We start from the raw sequence: 25,983 nt of genomic DNA, 5'->3' as shown, positions 1-25,983 counted from the left end.
TTTCTTTCTTTCTTTCTTTCTTTCTTTCTTTCTTTCTTTCTTTCTTTTTTTTTGTTTTTTGGAGGGGGGAAGGCAGGGCAATTGGGATTAAGTGACTTGCCCAAGGTCAGTAAGTGTTAGTAAGTGTTAAGAGTCTGAAGCAGGATTTAAACTCAGGTCTTCCTGACTCAAGGGTCAGTGCTCTATTCACTGCACCACCTAGCCACTCCCATAGAAACTTTCTGTGGTTGGAATATTTTTCTGTTGTTTGCTCATTTTCCCAATCTATTACTTGACTTTTAACTCTTTGTTAAAGTTGGCCTCTGCTTCCAGGATGGAAGATGCACTATCCTAATCTTCAGGGGTTTTGTGCAGCTGTTTTCAGAGGTACTTCTAGGGACCTGTAAGCTTTCAGTTCTTCCAAAGAGGTATGATCTAAGGAGAGGTGCATTTACTACTCTCATGGCCTGTGCTCTGGTCTATGAGTGACCACAAGCACTATTTTCTACCCAGGAGCTATCAAGAGACTCCCTGCTCTACTGTGGCCACAAGCTCTGGTGTGCTAGTGCTCTTCCTTGCCCTGGGACCCAGTACTGTGACCCAGATCTGAATATGAGCAAAGCAACAGATTCCTGCCTCAGTGCGAGCAAAGAGAACCCTGTCATCTCCTTCTGACCAGTTATTCAACTCCCTTATCTGTGGGCTGAGAGGTCTAGAAGCAGACACTGATTCAGTGGCTTTCAGGGCCTGCTCCTGGTTTTCTGGGGCTGGGTCTATGTTGGCATGGCCTGAGCTAGACTACGCTCTACTCTTAGAGAGAACAGACCTTTTCTGTTGACCTTCCAAGTTGTCTTTGACTGGAAAATGATTTTACCCTGTCCCTTTGTGGATTCTGCTGCTCAGGAATTGTTTTATGGCATTATTTAAAGGTGTTTGGAGGGGTTTTGGGGAGAGTGCAGGAGAGTTGCTGCCTTTTCTCTGCCATCTTGGTTCTGCCATCTCCCTACTAGTCCTTCAAGACTCAGTTCAAATACCACCTGCTCTATGTAGCCTCAGTTGCTGTTCCCCTTTCCCTGCCTCATTTGTTATTCCTTCTTATAAGCTCTCGGAGCTTGTTCTCACCTATGCCATCACCTACTTAACACATTCCATTATGCCCTCTAATTTTTTGGAAGAGCTATCATGTTATAAGTCAATTCAAAACCTGGTTTCAGGTTCAGTCAGTGACAGAGTGGTTGAGTAACCCTGGGCAAATCAATTAACATATCAGTGGTCCAGGAAGTACTCCAAGACTCTAATGCCCAGCAGGTGCTGATATATTTTGCAAAAGGGAACATATCCTCACAAGGGGCTCCCTAAATGAATGAAATCAAAGGTCTAACTTAAAAATTCAAAAACCCTATTTGTGCACCAGAAGGCATAAACCTATCAAATTAATGTCTGTAGGTATTAGACATAGTGGACTCCATAAATGTGGAGGGAAGGAATAAATAAAGTATTCATTGAACACTTTGGGGCCTACCTGTTTACAAAAAAGCTCCAATCTAAATCATTGGGTCCTTAATGTAACTTTCAGACCCCAGTTTCCTATTTTCACCCTTTTAAACTAGTTTGCCTTTTGAAGTTTGGTTTCTCCTTGAAATGCTCTCTGTAGAAAGAATTTCAGGCATCAGCCAGTGAGTAGGAGAGATCATTTAGTGCAGAAGGAGCAAGACTGAAATCATTGTTAGGTGGACTCTGTCATTAGGAGTTTCATTGTCTAGAAGACTATAATAACCTGACCTTTGTAGAAGGCAGGACATTGGTGTAATTAATTCTTCAGGAAAGTACTTGTAAATTAAATTGTTGAGGTCAAATTCAAGAGAGTGGGTATCAGGTGTGAAAGAATTCATTTAGACTGTCTTTTAGCCATTGGGAGCTTCATTAACATGAAAAGCACAGGGACCTTTACTGTAGCAATGGGGCTGAGTAAAAGGTACTGGTATTTGGGGGAGCTAAGCTGATATAGAGATATGAAGGATGATGATGTAGTTTTAGGGTTTTATGATGGTTAAAGATAAGGACAGGATAAGGGGGACAGGGAAATTTTATGACACAGGATAAGAAAGACAAGGAATTTCATGGTCTGGGATAAGGGGAAGTTTTATGGTATTTCAAGATAAGGGGAAAGGACTTTAGGATGCTCTTAAGCTACAGAATGATTCTTCTGTCCCTCTGCCCCCAAGGAGGGGCCTCACAGAATACTGGAAAAACAACCCTTAATATTCTCTTTAACCCCTAGGGTACCAGTTTGTATCTACATCAAAGCTTAAAGTCTTCTCTAGTTAATTTATCCATCTCTAAGCTTCAAAAAAAAATGCACACAAATGCATGCATGTTCTTAGGTAGCTTTATTAGGATTCCATCAGTAGGATGGGAGAAAAAAATGGAAAACCAAAAGCTGGAATTCTCCTTTAACAAAGCAAGTAAATGAGGCATGCCCAGAGAAGGGAAGTAAATGCCCCAAGCTATTGGCTATTACTAGAGCTAGGGCCCTCTAGTTCTATTTTTTAAAGCAACTGGGGTTAAGTAACTTGCTCAAGGTTACACAGCCAGTTATTTTGTGTGGGTGCCAAGTATCTGAGGCCAGAACCGATCCTGGGTCTCCCGACTCTGAGGCTGGCACTCTTACTCACTGCACCACCTGGCGGCCCCTAGTTCTAGTCCTAAAAGTAATCAAATAAAAACTAACTTTGCTTCTGAGAAGGGACACTCAATCAACTTCCATATAGCTCCTTAGGAACTCAAACCAAAACACTCTTCCCAGGTCATTACTCTCAGGTGATGGAGTCTCCTCCAATTAGAATATAAACTCCAAGAAAGCAAGGACTATTTCTCTTTTGTATTCCTATTCCCCAAGCTCAGCAAAAGAGAGTCTTCATGTAAATCACCTAAACATCTTTGTTTTAAATTTACTTCTATTTTCCCATTGTATTCCCTGTGATTAATTTTTACTTATTTATTTGTTTGTTTGTTTATATTCATTTATTCTGACCCCTTCCATAGCTCTTTCCAACTCCCCTAACAATAACAATAATCTTCCTTTTCTATTGGTGTTATAAATTGGTTTTGCTATTGTTCTAGCAATAGCCCAGGAGGTAGGTGGGTACAAACTGGGCTCTTAGGAGATGCTTCTGGTGGCCTCCAACATTTTCCCTTTCCCTCTGGTATCTTTAGAGCTTTCTTCAGTCTTACTGAGTCTCAGTATTTTGGACCAGTTTCAAAGGGGTGTATATGTGTCCTTGAGAAAGGTAAGCATCAAAAAGATGAATAAAAAGGGGTGTCCCCACCTTCAGATTCAGTACTCTTGACTTCAAGGGTGGTGTTTACTTTAAACCGTGTTTCCCCGATAATAAGACACTGTCTTATTATTTTTTTGGACAGAAAAACACCAGAGGGCTTATTTTCAGGGGAGGGCTTATTTTAATGAACATTGACAGCAATTTTAATAAACAGGTAAATGTGAACAAAAAAATGTACCTTTATTCAATAAGCAAATCACTGGGGAAGAACAGGATGACGTGCTCACTGCTGCAGCTCTGATTGGATGCAGCTCGGAGCACGGGCGTGCGTTTCACGGTGGGGGGGCACGGTGCATACAGAGGGTACGGTAATGTAGCATGTAGCGCAGGGGATCACCTTCACTACAGTAGCAATCTCAATAGGGCTTATTTTCGGGGGAGGGCTTATTTTAGAGGAATCTTACACAGTAAGGGGAGGGCTTATTTTTGGGATAGGTCTTATTATCGGGAAAACACGGTAGCAGTTAGGGAGAAAGGGGAACCAGCTTAAGTAAGGACTGTAGGATAAAGGGGAATAGACTTTAGTCATCCCAAGTTGTTTTTTGTTTGTTTCTTTTGGAGGGGGGAAGCCAGGGCAATTGGGGTTAAGTGACTTGCCCAAGGTCACAAGGCTAGTAAGTGGTAAGTGTCTGAGGCCGCATTTGAACTCAGGTCCTCCTGACTCCAGGGCCGGTGCTCTATTCACTGTGCCACCTAGCCACCTAGTCATCCCAGTTCTACCTAGAATGAGAAAGGGGGAGTTTATGTTGGAACAGGTTCTCATCAGTTGTCCAATTAAGTAGCCTATTTCTGTCTCAGTCAGATGTAGTTTACTAAGTAAAAATAGCTTGAAATATATTGACTAGCCCTGAGGTATACTGGCCAAGGTTGTCTCATTCTCTTAGAATGCTGATATTTTGCTGAGGAAATGGTACTGTAGCTGGGAGCAACAAAAAGGGTTCACACAGCAGCTCTGGAGGCAGTAGCAATGAAAAACATCTTTGTCCCAACTAGGAAGCAACAGAGCCCAGAACTGTAGAATCTGAGAAAGGAAAGCAACAGGACAGAGAGCCACAATAAGAAGAAACAAACCCAGACGTCACTCCACATTGGAATTCTGAGTCACATACATTGTTCAGGTCTGGGGAGAATAGCCAGCAACATAGAGGTCCTTCCGTACTGGGTCTGGGTCTGGAGTTTCACCGTAAGATAGTACTCTACATGTGGGCTAATGTAGCTGCCTCTAGGAAGTGAAACTGAGTAGAGGAATAGACTCTTTAAACAGCCCTGACTTCATCTCCTAACTGACCTAAACCCAGTCTCATTCGTCAATGGGCCCCGGGTCCTTCTCCCTGCTTTTTCAAGTTAAGTCCATGGCTCACAGCCTGCCTCTCTGTTGTAGCACCCCTAACCTTATTATACTAGGGGATGTCAATTTACATGTTGATGTCCCTTCAAATACCCTTACTTCTCAATTTCATCAACTTCCTCAATTTCCATGAACTACACCTTTACCTCAGCCACACACGGATAGTCATGCTATTTGGGCATTGGTTGAAGAAGAGATTTAGGGAAGACAATAGTCATGTTCAAAGAGAGTGAGCCATCACCTGCTCTACTATTTATTCAGCTATATCCCCAGAGGAGACCAAGCTTCATACCCCTCCCAGCCCTCCATCCCACTCATTTTCTTGCTAACTGTCCTGCAGTCGCCACAGCCTACTCTCCATAGCTGCACGTCTACCTCTTGCTCTGGGAACCATAATCAAAGCAATACTATTATTGCTTCTGGAAAAGAGAATGTCACTTCACTTCCCCATGGATCCACTCACCTTTCCTATGCTTTCCCAAGCCCAAAGTCCCTTTCCTGGCCCCATCACTCCCCTCTCTGTGCAGTCTCCTCCCCATTCCAATGTAAGCCCCTTTGAAGGGACTCTCTGGATTTCATATTACACACAGACACACACACACTAATTTATTAGTATCCCCTCGGCTTAATGCAGTAAGTTTGTCACACAGTAAATGTTTACATTTATTCACTCAAATATTTGAAGGGAAGTCATGCAAAAGGGTCATTAGTCTAGTTAAGCTTGGTCGCAGATAGAACTAGGGATAATGAGTGGAAGGTGCAATAAGGCAAATGTAGGGTTCTGATATACGTAAAAACTGATTAACAAACAGGTCCCCCAAAGTAGAACGGGCTGCCTCGAACACAAATGCAGTGAGTTGTGAGTTGCTCCTCCCTGGAAGTCCCCTGGCAAAGGCTAGAAGAAGTTGTAAAGGAGATTTTTGTTTATATATGGTTTCGTCCGCACCGCCTCTGAGGTCCTGGGCTGTTTCTGAGATTCTGCTACTACAGAAAACTCAAAAAGGCAGCAGCTTTTCTGGGGTCGCTGCAGCCAGGAGAACAGCGGCCGTTCCCGTCATTGCGCCACCGCCCTCCGGGCGGGTGCGGCGCTCTAGTCTTCTGGCCTTCGAGGGAGGCGAGGGGCGTGGCCCTCCCTCGCCGGAGTCGCTGTGCGCCTGCGCGGCCAGCTCCGCAGCCGGCTCCTTGAACTCAGTCTTAGGCGGCCGCTGAGAAAAGGCCATGAGGAAACTTGAGGTGCCTCCAAAACGTGCCCGCTGCGGGACTCCTAGTCCCCCTCGGGAACACGGCACGGCGCTGGCTGAGCCAGCAGGCGCGGAGCCCGAGGACGATGCGGATCCCCAGAGCTGGAGCCCCGAGCGGCTGTGCACCTTCCTCAGCCACCACGGCTTCAGCAACCCCGCGCTGCTCAGCCGCTTCCGAGGTAGCGGGCGAGGATGGGGGTGCTACGGGGCTACACCCAACCCCGGGAGGGTCCGTCCGCCACGCCTTCCAGCTCCCCAGCCACTCCTTCAGGGGACCCCACCCCCCATGCTCCATCGCCAGCCAGCCACCGTCCTCCCCGCAGCCCCTCCACCTCTGCAGGGATACTCCCTCCTCGCACTCCCCGCGGCTTCCCCCACCCGTAACCAACTCCGTGGGACTTCCTGATGACTTGGTCAACTAACCTGCCTAACCACCTGCCCCGCAGGGAATCCCCCACCTTCGACTTACTTCTCTGCCGCACCCCGCATCATTCCTTCAGGGACCGCCACGGTTATTCCCTAGTGACTTAGCGACTCCCCCCTCCACAAACACCCCCCATCCTCCCCGGCGACTGCTTCCCCAGTGATTCCCACGACCCCCCAGGACCCCCTCTGCTGTGACTGTGCCCCTCTGATTCCCCCCAGGCCCCCATGACTTGGTCAGTGACTCCCCACTACTTGTACTTCACTCCATCAGGACCCCCCACTGACCCTTCTCTTCCTCCTGTCCGTCTTCCACTTAGATCACCGTCCTTTCATTTGACTTCATAGCGGGAACCCTTAACCAGATCCCGCATCTTACTCCGTGGGACCTTCTTTTTGGCCTCTCCCCTGACCAATGCCCACAATGCCAGAATTGAGTGGGTGGAAGCCCGTTCGCGGAGGAGGGAGACCTGCTTAGCTTTAGGGTGGGAGATTGGAGGGGGGAGGGGAATTTGGAGTTGGGAAGCCTTCTGTAGTTGGTGAGTAGACTACCGAGCATCCGAAAAAGATGCGGGGGGGGGGGGGGGGGGCCGGGGGGGGGGGGGGAGGAGGGGGGCGGGCGCTGTACATAGTAAACTATTAATGTTTGTTGAACCAAACCCAGGATGCAATAAGAGGTGGTGGAGGTGCTGGGGTCACCAAGTTAGATTGAGCAGTGTGTTCCAAGGCACAGGTGAACCTCTGAGGATGTGGCCAACTTAGTGATCTAATTATTAGTCCTGGAGGATGAGGAAAAAAAAGAGAAAAGAATTTGGGCATTTCTCTCTTGGGATTGTGACAGATGGTTATTGCCAAGCTCGGCAATACTATGCCCTTCCAAGCTTCTGAAAGGTGGGAATCGAGTCGTTTGCCTTATTGGTAATTAATAAATGGTGACGAATTTTATGGCTAAAGCAACTTATTTACAGCCTGAGCATCTGTTCTTTGACTCTGGTTGGCCCTGTTATTTGCAGAGACTCATAATGCTGAAGAAATTGTTTGGAAAGAAAAAACACTGGGTTCCACTTCCAATCTTTTGTTCTGCCCAGCACCAAGCTGGTATCTTTGCTTTGGTGGTTTCCTAGCAGTCTGCAGCTATGCCACATCATAAGAAGTTGTACTTTAATAGGTGTTTGTTTCTTCTTCCTCCCTAGTTTCCATTCATCACAGACACTTTTTTTTTCTTTTGAGATATCCTGTTTGCTTCTCTCTTTAGCTTTTGTCCAACCCAGAGCCAAACTTAGGCCCCTGTTGTAACAATCTTGACTGAAATATACAGGCTAAATTCAGAGTCTTGTTTAACCACTTGAATTAAGTTCTTTGTCAAACTTTGCAGTCTAGTCAGTTTTTTGAAGTTAGGCATGAAAATGTAACACCTACCAGAAGTGGAAGTTGGTGTTGACTGGTTATGATTTGCAACTCTTATCTTTGCATGGCCAAGAAAGAACCCTTCCTGTGGTGGGACCCTAAATATAGCTGGAATGGGTGGAGGGGCTGAGGAGGGGAGGAAGGGGAAAACCAAACCAACCCAAATCTTCATTTCCTTTTTCTCTCCACAAACCTTTTTGTAGGGGTTAGGAACTTTGGGAACAGTCACAGCTGTGGGACTCTGGGGTTGGTTCTTAAGCTATTACTCTTCCCTAATTCCTTCTCCCAGGGTTGGTTCTTTAGTTCCGCTTTTCCCTGATTCCTCCCCTGACCACCACCCCTCTTTTAAAAAAATGATGCTTGCAGTGAGATACCAGTGTTCTGGAATGTAGGTCTATAGACTAAATTCATAAATTTCCAGACTAGAGGGCGTCCTTAATAGTATATCCCAGTATGTTCTTGACATACTAACAATGAAAATGAGAAACAGTATGTAATCCATTGCTTAGTAGAATTTAATGTAGATGTTCTTTTACTCTGCTGTCTTGGCTCCGCCCTTAAATGTTCTTTATGTACATTCTGTTAGAGAAATATTTGATTATTTAGTGCTCATTGCCTAGCAATTGTACTGGGGCAGTGTGTGTATGCCAGAAAAATAATATATTGAATCTTTTGTCCTCCAGTCTTTTCTCCCTGGGAAAGCATACTTAAAATTTTCTCTCTCTCCCTGAACCACCTACAAACAATAGTCTCTTAACAAGTATTGGAATGACTATTACTGAGAAGTTATAGAGGTTATGGGCTTAGTACCTGAGGAGAATATAAGCAGGATGGTTGTTTCCCCTAGTGGTGGTAGATTTGGGGGGCTGATTGTTCAAAAGACCTCTTGGGTTTATTTGTTTATTCCCACTGACTTGGGTGAGCTCCCTGAAAATGAGCACCTTACAGCAATGAGATGATGTATGCGAGCTGCAAGAAACCTTTACCAATTCCCTTTAATGCTAGGAAGATATCTTTGGTTAATCCTGTATATGTCAGATTTGTACCTAGTTCTTTGTATATTTTCTCCCCCATTGGACTGTGAGCACCTTGAGAGCAGGGGCAGTTAATTGCTTTTTGTAGGATCCCTTGTGTTTGAAGTGCATAAATTGCTACATGCTTAGTATATACATGATAGCTATTATTAATTGTGCTGGCCACTGTGCCTGGAGGGCATACAAGTTTAGGGGAGATGCCTCCCCTGCCTCGGAGATCCAGTTGGTATTGTAGGAGGTTAAGATAGCAAAGTTATTGGGTAAAGTACATTAGAGAGGTGTGCGACTGAGTTTTGAGGACACAGGTCCTTACCAAATGGTGGGGGGGGAGAGGAAAGGAGAAAACTCTGTCACCCCACTCAGGGAAACTATTTTAGTCATGTGAGTTATTATAAAATGTCTAATGAATGAATGAATTTGCACTTCAAGGAGGTAAATCTCCAAATCTTCTCTCTCTTAACTACCACGTCCATTCTAGTGGCTTTGTTTAGTAATGCGGATGGCTCTCAGATCTTTTTACTACGCCTTATTTGCCCTGAGCACCAAGCTTGCTTTTCCACATGTTTGGAAATCACCTTTAGCTGGATGTGCCCACACCATTTCACACTCTGAAACATCATCTTCTCTCCAGAATGTGACTAACCAGCCACCCAATGCTCCATTCTCTCAGGCATGAAACTTGAGTCAAGTCCTAAATGATGTCTTTATCCCTACAGTATTTCAGTGTCTTTTTCCCCCAATCTCTCGCTTCCCCACTCCATTGTTCCCTACCACTTTGGTTTAGCACTTAATTACCTTTTTCCTATATTATTGTAATAACCCCGTCTGACCTTTAAATTGGCATGCTGCCTTCAGGGTGTGGCAAACTACAATGACTGCAATGGTAAAAACAATAACTGCAAAAAAGGGAAGTCTTACAAATTGTAATGAATGATATTTTGGGGGAAAAATGATGGTACATATTTCTCTCTCTAAAAGGTGGAGCATTTAAACACACACATGTAACATAAATGCAGAGAAATTTGTGAACTGGTTGACAGAATATCTGCTTGTTTTACTTCAGATTATTACTGAAGATGCTTAGAATAGTTTTCTTAAATGTTAAAAATATAAAGTAAAAAATGGCTAGTTCTTTCCCAATATTTAAAAGTTTCCGAGTAACCACTTTTTAGTTCTTTGAAATGAAATAAGATAAAAATGTATTCCGGTGGGGGAGGAGAGGCAGGGAATGGAGAATTAATTTCTACAGTTTATGGCTTAAATCCTACTGGATGGCTTTTCCTGAAGTGTCTGTCACCTTTGGCCTGCTACAAAGGGTAGACATTTTCACACCAATAAGGACTGTTTTGAGAAGCATGAAGTGATTTTAAAAAGGGGTGTAATGACAGAAACCATTTTGACCAAAGTTTATGTTTTAAATAATGTAGTTCACTTAATTCAAGTTCACCGAGGACAGTGGGGGAAAGGAGAAAGGGAAAAATATAAAAGGTACTGAGGAGAACAGAAATAGGGGTCATAAAACAGATCAGATTCATTATTTTAAATTTCTTCAAATTAAACCAATTCCCCACATTTTCCCATTACCAATAATACAGAGGTTGTTTGACTATGTAGATAGAGGGTAAAAGCCACAGTACTTAACTTTTCTTTGAAGTATCTGAATAAGGTTTCCAGCTATGTCTAGTGTTTTTAAATTGCTCATTGAGCAGAGCACTTGAGTGACAAAAAAGATAAAGTAAAATTTAAAATATCTATAAGAATTTAAGTATAGAGACCTAATTTTTAGGTCAAACAATAAAGAATGTGGCAATTCAAATTAGTAAGTAAAATCATTACAAAAAAAAAGTAGAGGACTATAGATATGGAATTCATTATTAGTTGGAGGTATTAGATAGCATGTTGGTTGTCATTGCTGCAAAGTTTTGATTTGTTACAAGAAAAGGCCAGGGAATGTTAAAGGGAAATAACTGGTGTAAAAAGAAGGCAACAATAAAACAAACATTAAAAAAAAATTTTTTTTAAGGGAAATAGACAAGATTCAGTTAAAGACTTGAACAAATCAACAAAGTATAAAGTCAGGAGGCAGAAAGTCAAGATTGTTGTGTGCTTTTCTCATCCTGCCTTTAAAAAAACAATACATTAGTCTGTAAAGTAGCAACAGATAAACGTAGTATATATGGCCTTACCTTTTATTGGCAAAAACAAAAACAACATTCTTTAAGTTACTTTGTATTTATAATCACAGATGGGTTTTGCAGATAAACTTTCTTGCAAGCATTTTACACAAATCATATAGTAGTGAATTTATTTTCAGAATATTATATTTCACGTATACTTAATAAATACATAAAGGCAAGATATATTAAAATATTAATCTTTAAAAATTTTCCATAGAAAACAAAATCAGAGGCTCTCAACTACCCCACCTTAATGAATCACTTCTTGAAGAACTTGGAGTAAGGTAAGACTACTGTTCATATTGAAGTGTATCAAAAAACACACTTCAGATAATAATTCTCTTATATAATATTTTCTTCTTTTTGGATTGTTATTTGAGTTCTTAATTTTTGATTAATTTACATACAGGGATAAAAGACAAAGATTATATTAGTGTTGTCTTCACAGAAACTTCCCTTTTTATATGAATTTGTCAGTAGGAAAATGACATTATATTTTAGATCTAGTCTTTCTTAGCTAAAGAATTTTGCTATGGAGTAAATGTTTTTTAGTGGACCAGCTTTTCACTCTGAGTTATTTAAGAGAGTTATTTATGCAAACATAAAGCCACTAATTTCCTGGTAATTTCATTTTGGTAAAAAGAAAACAAAGTGTCATTAGCAAGGTTTAGTGGTACCCTTTAAAGTTGTGTAATTTTATCCGAGGATCAACAGCTAATCTCTTTTAAGACTCTCACCTAAGATGTCATTGGTGTTCTTATTCAGAGGTGATTCTTAAGCAGTTTCTTCAGGTTTTGGAGTTAGTCTCTTCCAGGGCTGGTGATTTTGGGGTATAAAATCTTGTTAGGGGCCCAGTATTTCAAATGTGCTCCACTTTGTGGTGCTGTGAATAAGTTACTAGACTGATAATCAAGAGATCCTTTACTAGCAGAGTAACTTTGAGAAACCAGGCAGTCAGCAAGCAGTTATTGTGTGCAAGCCACTGAAGATAGAGAAAAAAAGGATGTAGTCCATGTGCTCACAGAGAGACAACATATAAGTGTATACAAAATAAATATAGGGTAATTTGGAGGAGAATCACTAGCATCTCTTGGGAGGATCAGGAAAGGCCTCATTTAAGAAGTAGGATTTGAGCTAAACTGTGATAGGGATACTAAGAAGTAGGGGTGAGGAGGGGGTTCATTCTAAGTATGGGGGCAGCTCATTCCAAAACAGAGAAAGGAGATGGAGTTTTATGTGTAAGGAAGAGATAGGAGTCCAGTTTGGCTGGAGGGAAGGGTGTATGAAAGAAATGATATATGATAAGGCTGGAAAGATACTTTGGGACCTGGTCAGGAAGGGCTTAACAAGCCAAATAAAGGAATCTGTATCTGATCTTAGAGGTGATAGGGGGCCACTGGAGTTTGAGTAATGTGGTCAGACCTGTGTTTTAGGACTATCCATCACTTTAACAGTTGTTTGGAGAATGGATTGGAAAGGAGAGAGATGATGGATGGAGACTATTTAGAAGTAACCATAGTTCAGGTGAGAGGTGATGAGAGCCTCCACTGAGGTGTTAGCTATGTGAATGGAGACAAGGAGATAGACTTGTGAATGGTGTAGCAGTAGTATCTATGAGCCTTGGCACCTGATTGGATTTGTTGGGTGAGGGAAAATGAGGAGTTAGGGATGACTTCAGAATTTCAAGCCTAGATGGGATAGATTGGGATGCCATGAACAGAAACAGGTAAGTTCAGAAGAGGGATAGCCTTGATGGGGAATGCCAACAAGTTGCTTTGGACACTTCAAATCTGAGATGCCTGTGAGAGAAACATCCAGCTGGAAATGTCAAATTGGTAATTGAGTGTGGTGCTGAAGAACTGAGGCTCAGGAGTGGCCCTATAGCTGGATATATAGAACTAGGTCCCATCCTCTTGATTATTGAACCCATGGGAGCTAATGTAATCACCCAGAAAGTGGTAGAGAAAAAGGCCTAGGATAGAACTCATAGTTGGGGAGTAGGAAACAGATGAACATTTAGTCAGTTAGTAAACAAATCAAAAAATATTCATTAAGCTCCTACCATCGAGCTAAATGTAGTGAAAAAAGAGAAAGGTAAAAGACAATCCTTCCTGTCAAGGAGCTAACAATCTAATGAGAGAACCAGCTATAGACAGCTATCCACAAACAAGCTGTGTATGGGATAAATTGGAGAGTCAAAGGAGGGAAGCTAGCAGCCTCAAGGGGGATTAGGAAAAGCTTCTTGTAGAAAGTGAGATTTGAGCTGAGCCTTGAAGGAAGCCCCAAAGTGGAAAAGAGGAGAGAGAATTCCAGGTATAGGACACAGCCCATGAAAATGCCCAGAGTCAGGGAAATGGAGGGTCTTGTTTGAGGGATAACAAAAGGATCCCAGTGTCACTAGATAGAAGAGTATGTGGGAGTGAGTAAAGTGCAAGAAGACTTTAAAGCTATGGGGAAGGGAGGTTATCAATGACTTTACTGAGGAGCAGTCAGAGAAGGAGGAACTGAGAACTGTGAGAGTTTTATCTTGATCTTAGTTCACTTTTCTGTAAAAATAAAAGGTTTTTTTCAGGGCTAATATTCTACACTAGAGTCTAATGTAATAGTGCTTCTTTGAGGTGTTGGAGAGAACAGTCAGATTAAAACTTTTGCCGAGAGACAGGTCGTAAGTCATTATTACCTTATCAATAGTTCCTCAAAAATAGTTTCTATTTCTATTGCTAAAATGGTCAGGGCAGGTAAAGGGGGGGAAAATGTGGCATAGGGGAAAGAGAAAGTTAGAGACCTGGATTTGAATTCAGGCTCTGACACTAGTTTTAATGTGACCCAGATGGGATCACAAAGAACCTGAAAAAATTGAATGACAACAAATATGACACCCAAGGAGTGATCAACAAGTCTGTTAACTTCTCAATCGTCCCATCCCATCCCATTCAGACTGCCCTTTCCAGTATCCTTCCTTTCCCCTCCCGCTCCACCCAGACTCTGTTAAGATTAAATCTTCGAGCAGATCCTGATCTGCCTGAGTAGGAGAAGTTCCTCCCACCAGTGCAAAAGAGTACCTTCTTGTGACAAGTGTTGGTTTCCGGTAGACTATTATTCACATACTAGGAGGGGCCAGGCCTCTGATAAATAGACCAGGCTTGGAAGAATTTTGAGCCATCCGTATACGGTCAGGTGACTGTAATTAATTGTTCAATGTATCAGGAATGAAACTGCTTCAGCAGAGTGAGCAGTCTTAAGACCAAGGGATGCCAGTCAACTGGAGAGAATCTGAATTCCAGGACTGACTCAGCCATAGTTCTTAATGCTAAGTTGTGTTAGGTAAGATTAATATCACCATAGTCAACTGGTATTTACTATGGACTATGTGCATTAGGGGGCAACTAGGTGATAACAGTGGATAGAGCCTGGGGTCTGGGAGACTCATATTCCTGAGGTTAAACCCTGTTTGTCTCAGTTTCTTCATCTGTCAGATGATCTGGAGAAGGAAAGGTCAAATCACTCCAGTATCTTTGCCAAGAAAACCCCAAATGAGGTCATGGAGAGTCAGACATGACTGAAAAACAGCTAATCAACAACAACAAAAATGTTTTAGGGAGCACAAAAGAAATATAGGATTTGTTGGTCTAGCTTTCCGATGGCTGAAAAGACCAATCAGCTTTCTGTCCTCTGAGTATGCTTAGAAAAATGTTTGCTTGGGAGATTTATTGAAGTGATTTTTAAATTATTAATGGTTCTTAATGATCTATAGGTAATTGACTTGATTTTTAAAAATCTTTCCTAAGCAGTATCACAAATTTTATTAAGCAAGTTGTGACTTGTGTTTTTTTGGTGTTTGGTGATTCTTCCAGGTCTTTAGAAGACAGACAGAAGATGATGGATTGTATCCGTGAACTGAATCAAAACCATGATAATGCAATGAAGGTAAGTTGGAGTTAGTTTTTAATGTTAGATTTTAATATTATTCTATATTTGGAGGACCTCAGTTTCTGTTTACCCATTTTATGTTTGATTCATTGTCAGGAATGTAAAATATGTTACTGAAATAAGATTATCATTCAACATAACCTAGATCACAGATAATTTTTTTGGATAAAGTTTGTGTTGTTAGTAAATTTTAATTTAACCTTGTATGCTAGGTTAAACACTAGTATTTGCTACAGAAAAAATATAGATATATATTTTTTTCATTTTCCACCCCATTCAAACCTCCAGTGTTTAGAAAGAGGAAAACTAGCTTTTCAGGGTTCTGACTTACTAGTCTTTGTTAAAGCTTCCTAATCCTTCTCCAGCGGAGAGAGAAATGGAGTTTTAGGTTTTGTTTTGGTTTTTCAAAGAGAGAGAGACTAAAGTATTGCGACTACCTTGCTATATCTCATTTTGTGGATGAACAATACTTTTTAGTATATATTCTAAATGTTGAATGTGTCATTTATTACATTTTTTAAAGAAAGGAAACTGTAATGGAGATTTAGAGTTTCATGTGCAATCATGGGTAGCTAGGTGATTCAGTGGAGAAAGTGCTGAACCTGGAGTCAGGAAGAGCTGAGTCTTCCAGTCCAAGGGTAGGGAACCTTTGGCCTGGAGGCCACATATGGCCCTCTAGGTCCTCAAGTGCAGCCCTTTGACCAAATTTAAACAAGGGGATTTGTTCTGTGAAGTTTGGATTAAGTTAAAGGGCTGCACTTGAGGACCTAGAGGGCCACAGATTCCCCACCCGTGAGTCCTAGGCTCTTTTTTTTCTTTTAACAGCACTACAGTATTTAATGAACTGATTGTAAATTAGCCACAAAAGAGCTATGCCCCTCCCCCCATCCCACCATAGGAAAGCTATGTTAGACACGGACCAGGAAAGTGGTTGTTTTCATTTCCCCATCTCCCGAGACTTGCTTCCCCTTGTTCCCCCAACTGTTTTATGTATGGAAGGGGATACACAAACTCTGCCTGCAGAAGAGACTGCCCTTTTGGATGAGCTTTTCATCAGTAAGGCAGGATGGTGTAGCCACACGCTCAAACTGATAAATCTGGGCTACACAGGGATCAGGGACTCCACCTGCACTTCTGCCCCCTTTTCTAGTGTCTTCATCGAAGTCTCTAGTACTTCACAGAAGTAGGTTCCCTCTCCTCTAACCAGGTTCTGCTGCATAGTTTACTGCCAGTCAGACAGTTGCCCTTGGGGGGACTACAGTCAGTCCTCTGGTGATTGCTAATCCAGATGAATCAGGGCTAGCCCAAATGGCTATAACTTGCTCATGGGGCTGCTTATTGGCAACAGGGCTGTGCCTCAGCTCAGGAAGTGTAGAAGCAATGCCATTGAACACTGATCTGTCTCATATGATGGGTATTCCTTGCTTTGTGTGTTTGCGTCCTCGAGAGCAGCCTTGTTTTACTAATCACATCCACTTTTCCTAGGGCAGTCTGTAGTCAGACTTCTATTTGGTTTCCACAGCAGCCTGACCAGGGTACTCACCTTCTTCTTCCATGGGTGACAGTTTCCATTAGACAGGATCCCTGCAGACCCACAGATTAAAGGATGCTAAGAGTCATGCTGTACCATTCATACCCTCTAGCTTTGACAGAGGCTTGGAGAAATTTGTCCTGCTCAGGAAGATAATAGAGCTCCTAAGTGTCTGGCCACTGTCACTGGAAGGGGTGGGGGAGGAGAGTTGCATTCTCATGCCCAGCACCAGCCTTTGTGCTGCTCTTTGCCGATTCTAGTTGTATGTGGAAGATTGACCAGGACTTTATCAGGGTCAGCGAGGTTGCTGCTAGTTTCAGGTGGATGGGAGATAACGAGCCACTGCCTCAGGACAGCTAGCTGTTTAGCCAGAACCTCAAGAGTGAGCTTCTCACAAGCTGACTCTTTCAACTGTTGCCTTTGTCATCTCCATCTCAGTCATTAGCTCTTGAAGCTCATGCAGCAGTGACTGATACTTCTATTGGGTCCCCAGCATTTCAAATTCCACCCTACCTGCTGTCCTTTTGGTTTTCCCAACGCTATGTGAAAAGTCAAGCCCCTTGATTCATACCCTCTTGTCAGTGAACTTGTTATTGGCCACATTGGGGTTGACAACAATGCACTCTGTAATTGTGCTGGTCACCTCTTCCATATCAGATTCTGTTTGGTTGTCCTGAGAGAGGACAGAGCTGTTTTCTGGTAGTGCCAGGGAGATTGGCATTTTTTGGGTCTTCCACAACCATGTCAGAATAGGGCATGAAAGACAGGGTTGAGAGGAGGGAACTGGTGCTTTAATTTGTCCTGAATTTGAACCATGGAAGAAATTGGTCCAGGCCCGAGGCTAAGGTTGCTGTACTGGTTGGGCCACTCTGACTCTCACATAACATTTTTGCTCCAATGTTCTCATAGCTACCAGTTGTCATTGGCAATGTTTGAAGAAGTAGTGATAGTCAGTGAGCACCTGTGGATTCAGTCTTAGCTAAGGAAGTTTTTACAAGGATACTGTTCTATATTGTTATTGTCAACCAGTTATATGATCTAGAAGTTAGATCGGTTGTTTTGTTGGTGCTGACCCTCAAGCGTTGGTATTTGAAGCAAGTTCTAGAGTCCATCCCTAATGTTGAAGTTGTGATTAGAATTTTGATTTGTTCCAACAGCAACCGTGTGTGTAATGTTTATTTAGTGAATTGTGATATCTTCAGCCAATCCCCACATGTTCCCCATTTCACAGTCACCATTTAGGCATGCTCAATTGCTCAGATTTTAAAAATTGAAATCCTTGGGATTGTGTACACTTTCAGTTCTCCTCATCTTATCCTAGAGAGGCAACATGATTCTGTCCTCAGATTCTTGTGACCTGGCTTTCATTCCCACCTCTGACACATACTAGTTGTGTGACTTGAGCACATTACATAACCCCCTCAGTACCATTTCTTAACACTGTTACCTTGAAATCACAGACTCAGACCTGGGCTGATGCATTTAAAGAGACAGAGAGACAGATAAAGTGAGCTTTGCTTAAAGCGCTGTACTAAGTGCTGGGGATACATGTAAAGATAGTTTTCAATATTCACTTTTATAAGATTTTGAGTTCCATATTTTTTCTCCCTTCCTCTTCCCCAAGACGGCAAGCAATCGGATATAGACTATGCATGTACATGTTATATTAAACATATTTAGACATAAATCATGTTGTGAAAGAAGAATTAGAACAAAAGGAAAAAACTCCAAGAAAGAAAAAAATTTTTTTCTTTTGTTTTTAGTTTTTTTTTCAAATGCTTTATTAACTTCTGATTTACATCATTCATTTCCGCCATATTTTGAGTTGCAAATTTTCTCCCCGTTTTTCCCCTACCCACTCCCCCAAAATAGCAGTCCCACAGGATATCCCCCCCTCCACTCTGCTCTCTCCCATACCCCTTTTGACTATTCCAGTGGATCTCTATGCCCCAGTGCCTATATATCATGCCTTATTTCCCAATTACATGTAAAATAGTATTGATAGTAGTATACACACACACATATACATACATATTTGAATATTTGATTTTAAAACTTTGAATTCCAGATGCATTCCCTTCCTCCCTTGTCATCCACTCTTACTGGGAAGATAAGCAGTTCAGTATAGGATGTACATGTGTAGCTAATGCAAAACAATAACATAGTAGATACATTGTAAAAGACTGACTATATTTCCCTCCCTCCTATCCCACCTCCCACTTCTTCTATTCTCTGCTTTGATCCCGTCCCTTTTCAAAAGTGGGTGCTTCCAACTTCCCTCCCCCCCAGCCTGCCCTCCCTTCCATCATCCCCCCTCTGATCCCCTTCCCCCCTACTCCTGGAGGGTGAGATACCCTATTTAGTGTGTATTTCGTTCCCTCCTCAAGCCAAATTCAATAGGAATAAGGTTGACCCACTCCCTTTTGCCTTCCTATTCTTCCCCTCCATTGTAACCATTTCCCCTTGCCTCTTCTGTATGAGATAGTTTACCCATTGTCTCTCCCCATCTCCTCTCATTATATTCCTCTCTCACCTCTTAATTTCACCCTTTGAGTATCATCCCTTCCTGTTAAATTGGTCCTGTGCCCTCTATCTATGTATACCTGTAAACATATATACACACATTCACATATGTATTCATATGCCCATATACCCTCATATATAGACATATATATACATACATACATACATACATATATATATATATATATATATATATATATATATATATATATATATATATATATACATTTCTATTCCCTTCAACTACTGAGAAAAGTTTCATAAGTTACAATTATCATTTTTCCATGTTGGAATGTTAATAGTTCAACTTTGATAAGTTCCTTATGATTTCTTTTCCCTGTTTACCCTCTCATGCTTCTCTTGCTTCTTGTATCTGAATGTCAAATTTTCTATTCAACTCTGGTTTTTTCAGCAAGAATGCTTGAAAGTCCTGTATTCCACTGAATGACCATATTTTCCCCTGAAACATGATACTCAGTTTTGCTGGGTAGGTGACTCTTGGTTTTAATCGCAGCTCCCTTGACCTCCGGAATATCACATTCCAGGCCCTTCGATCCCTCAGTGTAGAAGCTGCCAGATCCTGGGTTATCCTGATTGTGTTTCCACAATATTCAAATTGTTTCTTCCTGGCTGCTTGTAATATTGTCTTCTTGATCTGGGAATTCCAGAACCTGGCTATAATATTCCTAGGAGTTTTCTTTTTGGGATCTTTTTCAGGAGGTGATCGGTGGATTCTTTCAACCTCTATTTTGCCCTCTGGTTCTAAAACATCAGGGCAGTTTTCTTTGAGAACTTCCTGGAGGATGATTTCTAGGTTCTTTGATCATGGCTTTCAGTAGTCCAATAATTTTTAAATTATCTCTCCTGGATCTATTTTCCAGGTCAGTGGTTTTTCCCATGAGATATTTCACATTGCCTTCTATTCTTTCATTTGTTTGGATCTGTTTAACAGCATTTTGATTTCTCATAAAGTCATTAGCTTCCATTTGCTCCAGTCTAATTCTGAAGCCATGATTCTCCTCATTGAGCTTTTGAGATTCTTTTTTCATCTGGCAAATTTGACTTTTTAAGGCATTCTTCTCCTCATTGCCTTTTTGAGCCTCTTTTGCCATTTGAATCAGTCTGTTTTTTAAAGTGTTATTTTCCTCAGTCAGGCTGACTCTCATTTCATAATTTTCTTGCATTGTTCTCATTTCTCTTCCCAATTTTTCCTCCACTTCTCTTATCTGCTTCTTAAGGTCCTCTATGGCCTGTAACCAGCTTGTATTTTCCTTTGAAGCTTTTGGTGCAGGAGTTCTGACTTCACTGATTTCCTCCTGTTCCATGCCTTGCTCCTTCTTATCCCCAAAATAGGAGTGTAATGTTGGAATCTTCTGTCTGCTTTGTTTCCTTTGCCTGCTCATTTTGCCACTCAATGATTTGACTTTTGGGCTTTTTGCCACAGTAGGACTCTGCCACCAGACAGGGGAGCTTTTGTCCCAAACCCTGAGGTTTTCTCAGTTGCCGGAGGTATTAGATGGGTACATTCTCTGAGGTCTCCACACACTCTGGCAAGCTGGACATACACCCCAGGACCTCCACCCTAGACTGCAGTCCAGATCCAAGCAGGTTAAAGCAAGAGCGATTACCCCTTCAGACTGGTGCTTGGTCCCCCTACACTCTACAGGCCAGGAGCCGAAGCTGCCATGTGGACGCATTCCCACTTACTGGTCCCAAAGTCCAGACTGCACTGACCTCTCACTTTGTCCTTCGCATCTGTGTGTTGATAAATCTGGAAATGGCCACAGCTGCTGCTGATCTGGAGTTCCTCTGGCTGGAGGCTGGTCAGGCCCGCCCTGGGGCTAAAGCCTCGGCATGGGGCTGGGCTTGGCTCCCAGAGCACTGTGCTGGCTGATTCCTGCTGGCCTGCTAGGCAGTCCTCAGCCGGAGGTTAGCTTCTCTGTGTCATTTTGTGGGTTCTGCAGCTCCAAAGTTTTTTCAGAGTCCCCCTTTTACATGGATTGGGGAAGGTGGAAGCAGGAGCAGCGGGGAGGTCCTGCTTCTACTCCACCATCTTGGCTCTGCCCCTGTCAAGAAAAAAAAAATTAAAAAAAAAAGAAATGGAAAATAGGCTGCTTCAATTTGCATTTAGACTACATAGCGCTTTCTGGATATGGATACTTTCCATCGTTTCATATTGTATTTTTAAATCGACTGTGCAACTTCAGCTGGAATGTCATATTTTCTTTGAATGTACTTGGGTTTTTGGTATTGATATTCAACACTTATTTTGTCACTTTTTAACTCAATGTGATGACTTTACTGAAAGGTATAAATGATCCAAATGAGAAGTTCAATTTTAATTGGTATTCAGGGTTACCATATTAAGACTAGTCAACCAAAGTAGTCAAAAGATGAAGGAAATTAACTTTCTGTTAAATTTGATTCGTGCTGATTGGACTTATAGCCCAGAACTATGTAATTGTATTACTTGGAGGGAGTGATTGGTATAGTATCTTAAATACCTAAATAGCTTTAGTCTTCTGGTTTGACTAGGCGTGGTTGCGTGGGGAATAAAAGAATGTGTATTTACCTTTAACTTATGCATTAATTATTTTCATGTTCTACTGATAGCTTCAAATAAAGTAAAAATCATTATTTTCCAGATATTTAATGATCCTATTCATGGCCACATAGATCTTCACCCTCTTCTTATCCGCATCATTGACACACCTCAGTTTCAGCGTCTTCGATATATTAAACAGCTGGGAGGCTCTTACTATGTTTTTCCAGGTGCTTCACACAACCGATTTGAACATTCTCTAGGGTAAGGAAGAAATATGCACCTAAATCCAGGTATTAGAAATGAGTCATTCTTTAAGTATTTCCATTACAAAAAACTTATGGTTAAGGCTCACCATGATTAATTGTAGTAGTTTAATCGTCGAGTTCCTTCTAGCATTGTTAAACATTGTTATGATGTGATTTGTTTCTTACTTGTATGCCTCCTGAGGGTCGTGGAACAATTAAAAATTTGTCTTCAGGGTATTTCAAGGAACCTCTATCTTTTACTTTCTTATTAACATTATAATTTATGAATATTAAGCCCTTCACTTTTCCTACTGTCTTCTTTTTTTTTTTTTGCTTTTTGGAGGGCAACTGGGGGTAAGTGACTTGCCCAAGGTCACATGGCTAGTTTTTGTGTTAAGTTTCTGAGGCCGGATCCAAACCCAGTTCCTCCTGACTCCAGGGCCGGTGCTCTATTCACTGTGCCACCTAGCCACTCCCCTGCTGTCTTCTTATTCTTGTATAGATTGAGTCTTTGAAACCAAACTACTAAATAATGTTTTAGGAAAAATATCCATTTGAAAGACAAGATTAGAGGGGTAACAATGTTAGAATTTGTCTTTTTCTCCACAGCATGGAAGAAATGCTTCTGGGTAGCAAGAAGTGTAGATAGTTTACAATTTTTTCTTTTGAGACAGTTCTTTCCAATATAACTTTATTATATGATGTTATATGAATTATTAGAGAATCACACATAACTCATATTGAATTGTGAATGTAAATATTATTCATAAAAGTGCCCTTTTTTGGATTTATTCTCCTTTCTACTTGTTCAGATAATTGAGGGTGACTAGAATTTTAAGGCTACTCTGAAACAGAAGTTCTTAACCTTTTTTTGCATGTGTTATGGAGCTCTTCAGCAGTGTAGCAAAGCCTGTAGACTCCACAAAAGGATATTTTTAAATACATAAAATAAAATACATAGTGTTACAAAAAAACCAATTGTAGTAAACTGTAATTGTCAAAAAGTTCAAGGACTCAGGATAAGAACTTCTGCTCTACAGAAATAAAAGCAAATATAACAGGTTGGATTACTGTTCTTTGTGACCTGAAGAGAGGAGTAATTTGAAATAAAGAATATCCTCCTCCTGATTACTTAAGGTCCTTGACTGTTGCAATGGTATGTAGGGAGAGTCATGGCTTCTAACAGAGCAAAAGTCACATAGAATTATATGTAGAAAAGGTAAATTCTTTTTTTTTTTTTTTAAAGCAATCGGGGTTAAGTAACTTGCTCAAGGTTACACTGCCAGTTATTTCTGGGTGTGGTGCTGAGTATCAAAAAGGTATATTCTTGATTGAAGAAATAAGAGCTCTCAAAATAAGATTTTATTTTCTTCTCTTCCTTCACAGTGTAGGGTATCTAGCAGGATGTCTGGTCCGTGCACTGCAAGAAAAACAGCCTGAACTACATATAACTGAACGGGATATGCTTTGTGTTCAGATTGCTGGGCTCTGTCATGATCTAGGTAAACCTATGCAAAGAGATGAAGGGATTAACATGATTTATTTAACTATTTGGGGATATTATTGTTCTTTTATTTTTAAAAACTAACCAACCTGGGCGGGGGAAGGGGGGGGGCCCAGGTAGGTGACGCAGTGAATAGAGCACCAGCCTTGGAGTCAGGAGGACTTGAGTTCAAATCTGGCCCCAGAAACTTGACACTTAACTAGCTGTGTGACCTTGGACAAGTCACTTAACCCCAATTGCCTTGCCTTCCCCCCTCCAAACAACAACAGCAAAAGCTAACCAATCAAAGAGTCTAGAATACAACAGCAATCCTAAATTCTCTTTATAATACCTCAGTGGCTATTAGCATATAAAACATATCACAGTTTCCCTCTGCAGTTCTAGAGGACATGGGATATCTCCCATTGTCAAGTCCTGCTGCCTAGTTTGAGCATTCCTGCTATAGTATGCTGTATTAAAGTTCAATTAGATTATGAAAGTCTTCTGATCAATATGTCCCAGTGGATATTTTTATCCTTTGCCTCCTGACCTTCCTGAATCCATGTTTCTTATGTTCAGAATACCTGAGATTTTTTTGAACAGGAAGATTCTCAGGTTGGGGGTGGGGAGAAGGTGGTATTTCTTACTTCCTCTAATCCAGGTGGATATAAGGCTAAACAACAGCCCTTAAAACTGTAAAAAGGACTTGTTACACTTCCTATTTGTGATATTAATAATCCTGTTGGCAACCCAAAATATTCTTGTGGCCATTTGTAAAAGCTAGATAATCACTAGAGCTGGAAGGGACCTTAGAATCTAATTTGTGAGAGAATCTAGTTCTTTGGTAAGCATAGCTTATTCTCTTTCCTATATGTTCCTTAGATGATAGAAAGAAAATGTCTTTCACAGTCCACAGATTATGTCCTTAGGCCATTGACCAGGCTAGGTAAGTTTGGAACAGATTACCATTAGAAAGTTGGCCCTTCCTCATTTCTCAAATATATAGAGAACTAAGTCAATTTTATAAGAATACAAATCATTGGGGTGGGCAGGTCACTTAACCCCAGTTGCCCTACCTTCCCCCCTCCAAAAAGCAAAAAAAAAAAATACAAATCATTTCCTCAATTGTTAAATGGTCAAAGGATATGAGCAAGCAGTTTTCAGAAGAAGAAATCAAACCAATCAGTAGTCATAAGACTACTACAAAAAATGCCCTAAATAACTAATAATTGGAGAAATGTAGATTAAAACAACTCTGAGGTACTATCTCACTCCTATCAGATTGGCTAATGACAGAAAAAGAAAATGACAAATGCTGGAGGTGATGTGGGCAAATAGGTACACTGATGTACTTATTGGTGGAGTTGTGAACTAGTCAAACCATTCTGGAGAATGATTTAGAACTCTGCCCAAAAAACTGTAAAACTGCATACCCTTGGACCCAGCAATACAGACTGGTAGGTAGGTCTGTACCCTAAGAAATCAAAGAAAAAGGAAAAGATCCTATATGTACAAAAATCTTTCTAGTAGCTCTTTCGGGTGGCAAAGAATTGAAAATTGAGGGGATACCCATCAATTGAGGAATGGCGGAACAAATCGTTATATATGATTGTGATGGAAAATCTATTGTGCTGTAAGAAATGAGGAGAGGATATTTTCAGAAAAGTCTGGGAAGACTTCTATGATGCAAAGTGAAGTGAGCAGCAGTAGGAGGACATTGTACCCATTAATGGCAACATTGTACCGTTATTAACTGAAAAACTTAGTTACCCAAGACCACACAATGTTTTAAGACAATTCCAAAGAACTTAGAATGAAAAATACTAACTACCTTCAGAGAAAGAACTGATGGAATCTGAATGCAGATGAAAGCATGCTTTTTTAAACTTTATTTTTTGGTAATATAGCTAATATGGAAATATGTTTTGTATGACTACACATGTATAATCTATATCAAATTACTTGCTTTCTCAGGATGGGTGATGGAAGGGAAGGAAAGAATTTGGAACTCAAAGATTTAAAAATCAAATATTAAAATTTATTTTTATATATAATTGAGAAAAAAATAAATTAAAAAAAAAGTTGACCCATAAGTGATGAAGTATTTTGGTCGCAACAGCTTGAGGAGCCTGTCTTCTCAAGCCTGGAGGAGATGTGTTGTGTATTGTTGAGGCTGTAGATCTTTTGAAGGATTGAAATTATTTAAGTTTGAATGAAGAATGGGGAAAATGAATTTATGCTTTTCAGTCGTATGAACCAGTGTTTCTTATTCTCTTTATAAGGTCATGGACCATTTTCACACATGTTTGATGGAAGGTTTATTCCACTTGCTCGTCCAGAGTTGAATTGGAAGGTATGTGATATCATCATGTTTTCATATAGAATAAACAGATGAAGTATTTACTGAGTACTTGCTCTGTGCCAGGCACTCCACAAAGTTCTGGAGATACAAACAAACAAAAAAGACAGTCCCCACCCTCAGAGAAATTACATTCTGATGAAGGAAAACAATAAAGAAGACTTGGAAAACATGGAGAGCAGGAGCAGGCCTCTTGGGCAGCACATTTACAGGGTGTACAGGGCATAAAGGAGTTGAACTGTCTGGAGGGTGAGGAGTGGACCCAAGAATGAAGTGAGCGTGGCCTAGGGACCTCATGCAATGGGGGTTTGGGCTAGAAACTCACTAATGAGGAGATCAAGCTTTTGTTTCATACAAGAATTTACCTTGGAGTCTTTTAAGTAGTCAGCTATGTTGTTGTTTTTATATCACCTATAT

The 25,983-nt window shown here is 41.2% G+C and overlaps 1 protein-coding gene across 3 annotated transcripts in view; it reads left to right on the top strand.

Moving 5' to 3' along the window:
- Positions 1 to 5,290: 5,290 nt before the first annotated feature.
- SAMHD1 (SAM and HD domain containing deoxynucleoside triphosphate triphosphohydrolase 1) overlaps positions 5,291 to 25,983 on the top strand; it is a 62,313-nt gene continuing 41,620 nt past the window's right edge. The window contains exons 1-6 of one of the 3 annotated variants that reach the window (XM_069077628.1): positions 5,291 to 6,088; positions 11,168 to 11,234; positions 14,805 to 14,877; positions 21,580 to 21,740; positions 23,111 to 23,226; positions 25,490 to 25,560. In XM_069077628.1, the coding sequence (XP_068933729.1) occupies positions 5,887 to 6,088; positions 11,168 to 11,234; positions 14,805 to 14,877; positions 21,580 to 21,740; positions 23,111 to 23,226; positions 25,490 to 25,560 (690 nt within the window). In that variant the 5' untranslated portion in view covers positions 5,291 to 5,886. Of the gene's footprint in view, positions 6,089 to 11,167; positions 11,235 to 14,116; positions 14,275 to 14,804; positions 14,878 to 21,579; positions 21,741 to 23,110; positions 23,227 to 25,489; positions 25,561 to 25,983 lie in introns of those variants that run through there. The other 2 variants (XM_069077627.1, XM_069077629.1) reach the window with 2 other exon arrangements.

This window comes from Petaurus breviceps, unplaced genomic scaffold (assembly GCF_028583685.1).
Source record: "Petaurus breviceps papuanus isolate PSGF00001 unplaced genomic scaffold, PetGlider_PUasm1.0 90994, whole genome shotgun sequence".
Classification (NCBI taxonomy): domain Eukaryota; kingdom Metazoa; phylum Chordata; class Mammalia; order Diprotodontia; family Petauridae; genus Petaurus; species Petaurus breviceps.
This window is presented reverse-complemented; position numbering and strand designations above follow the sequence as displayed.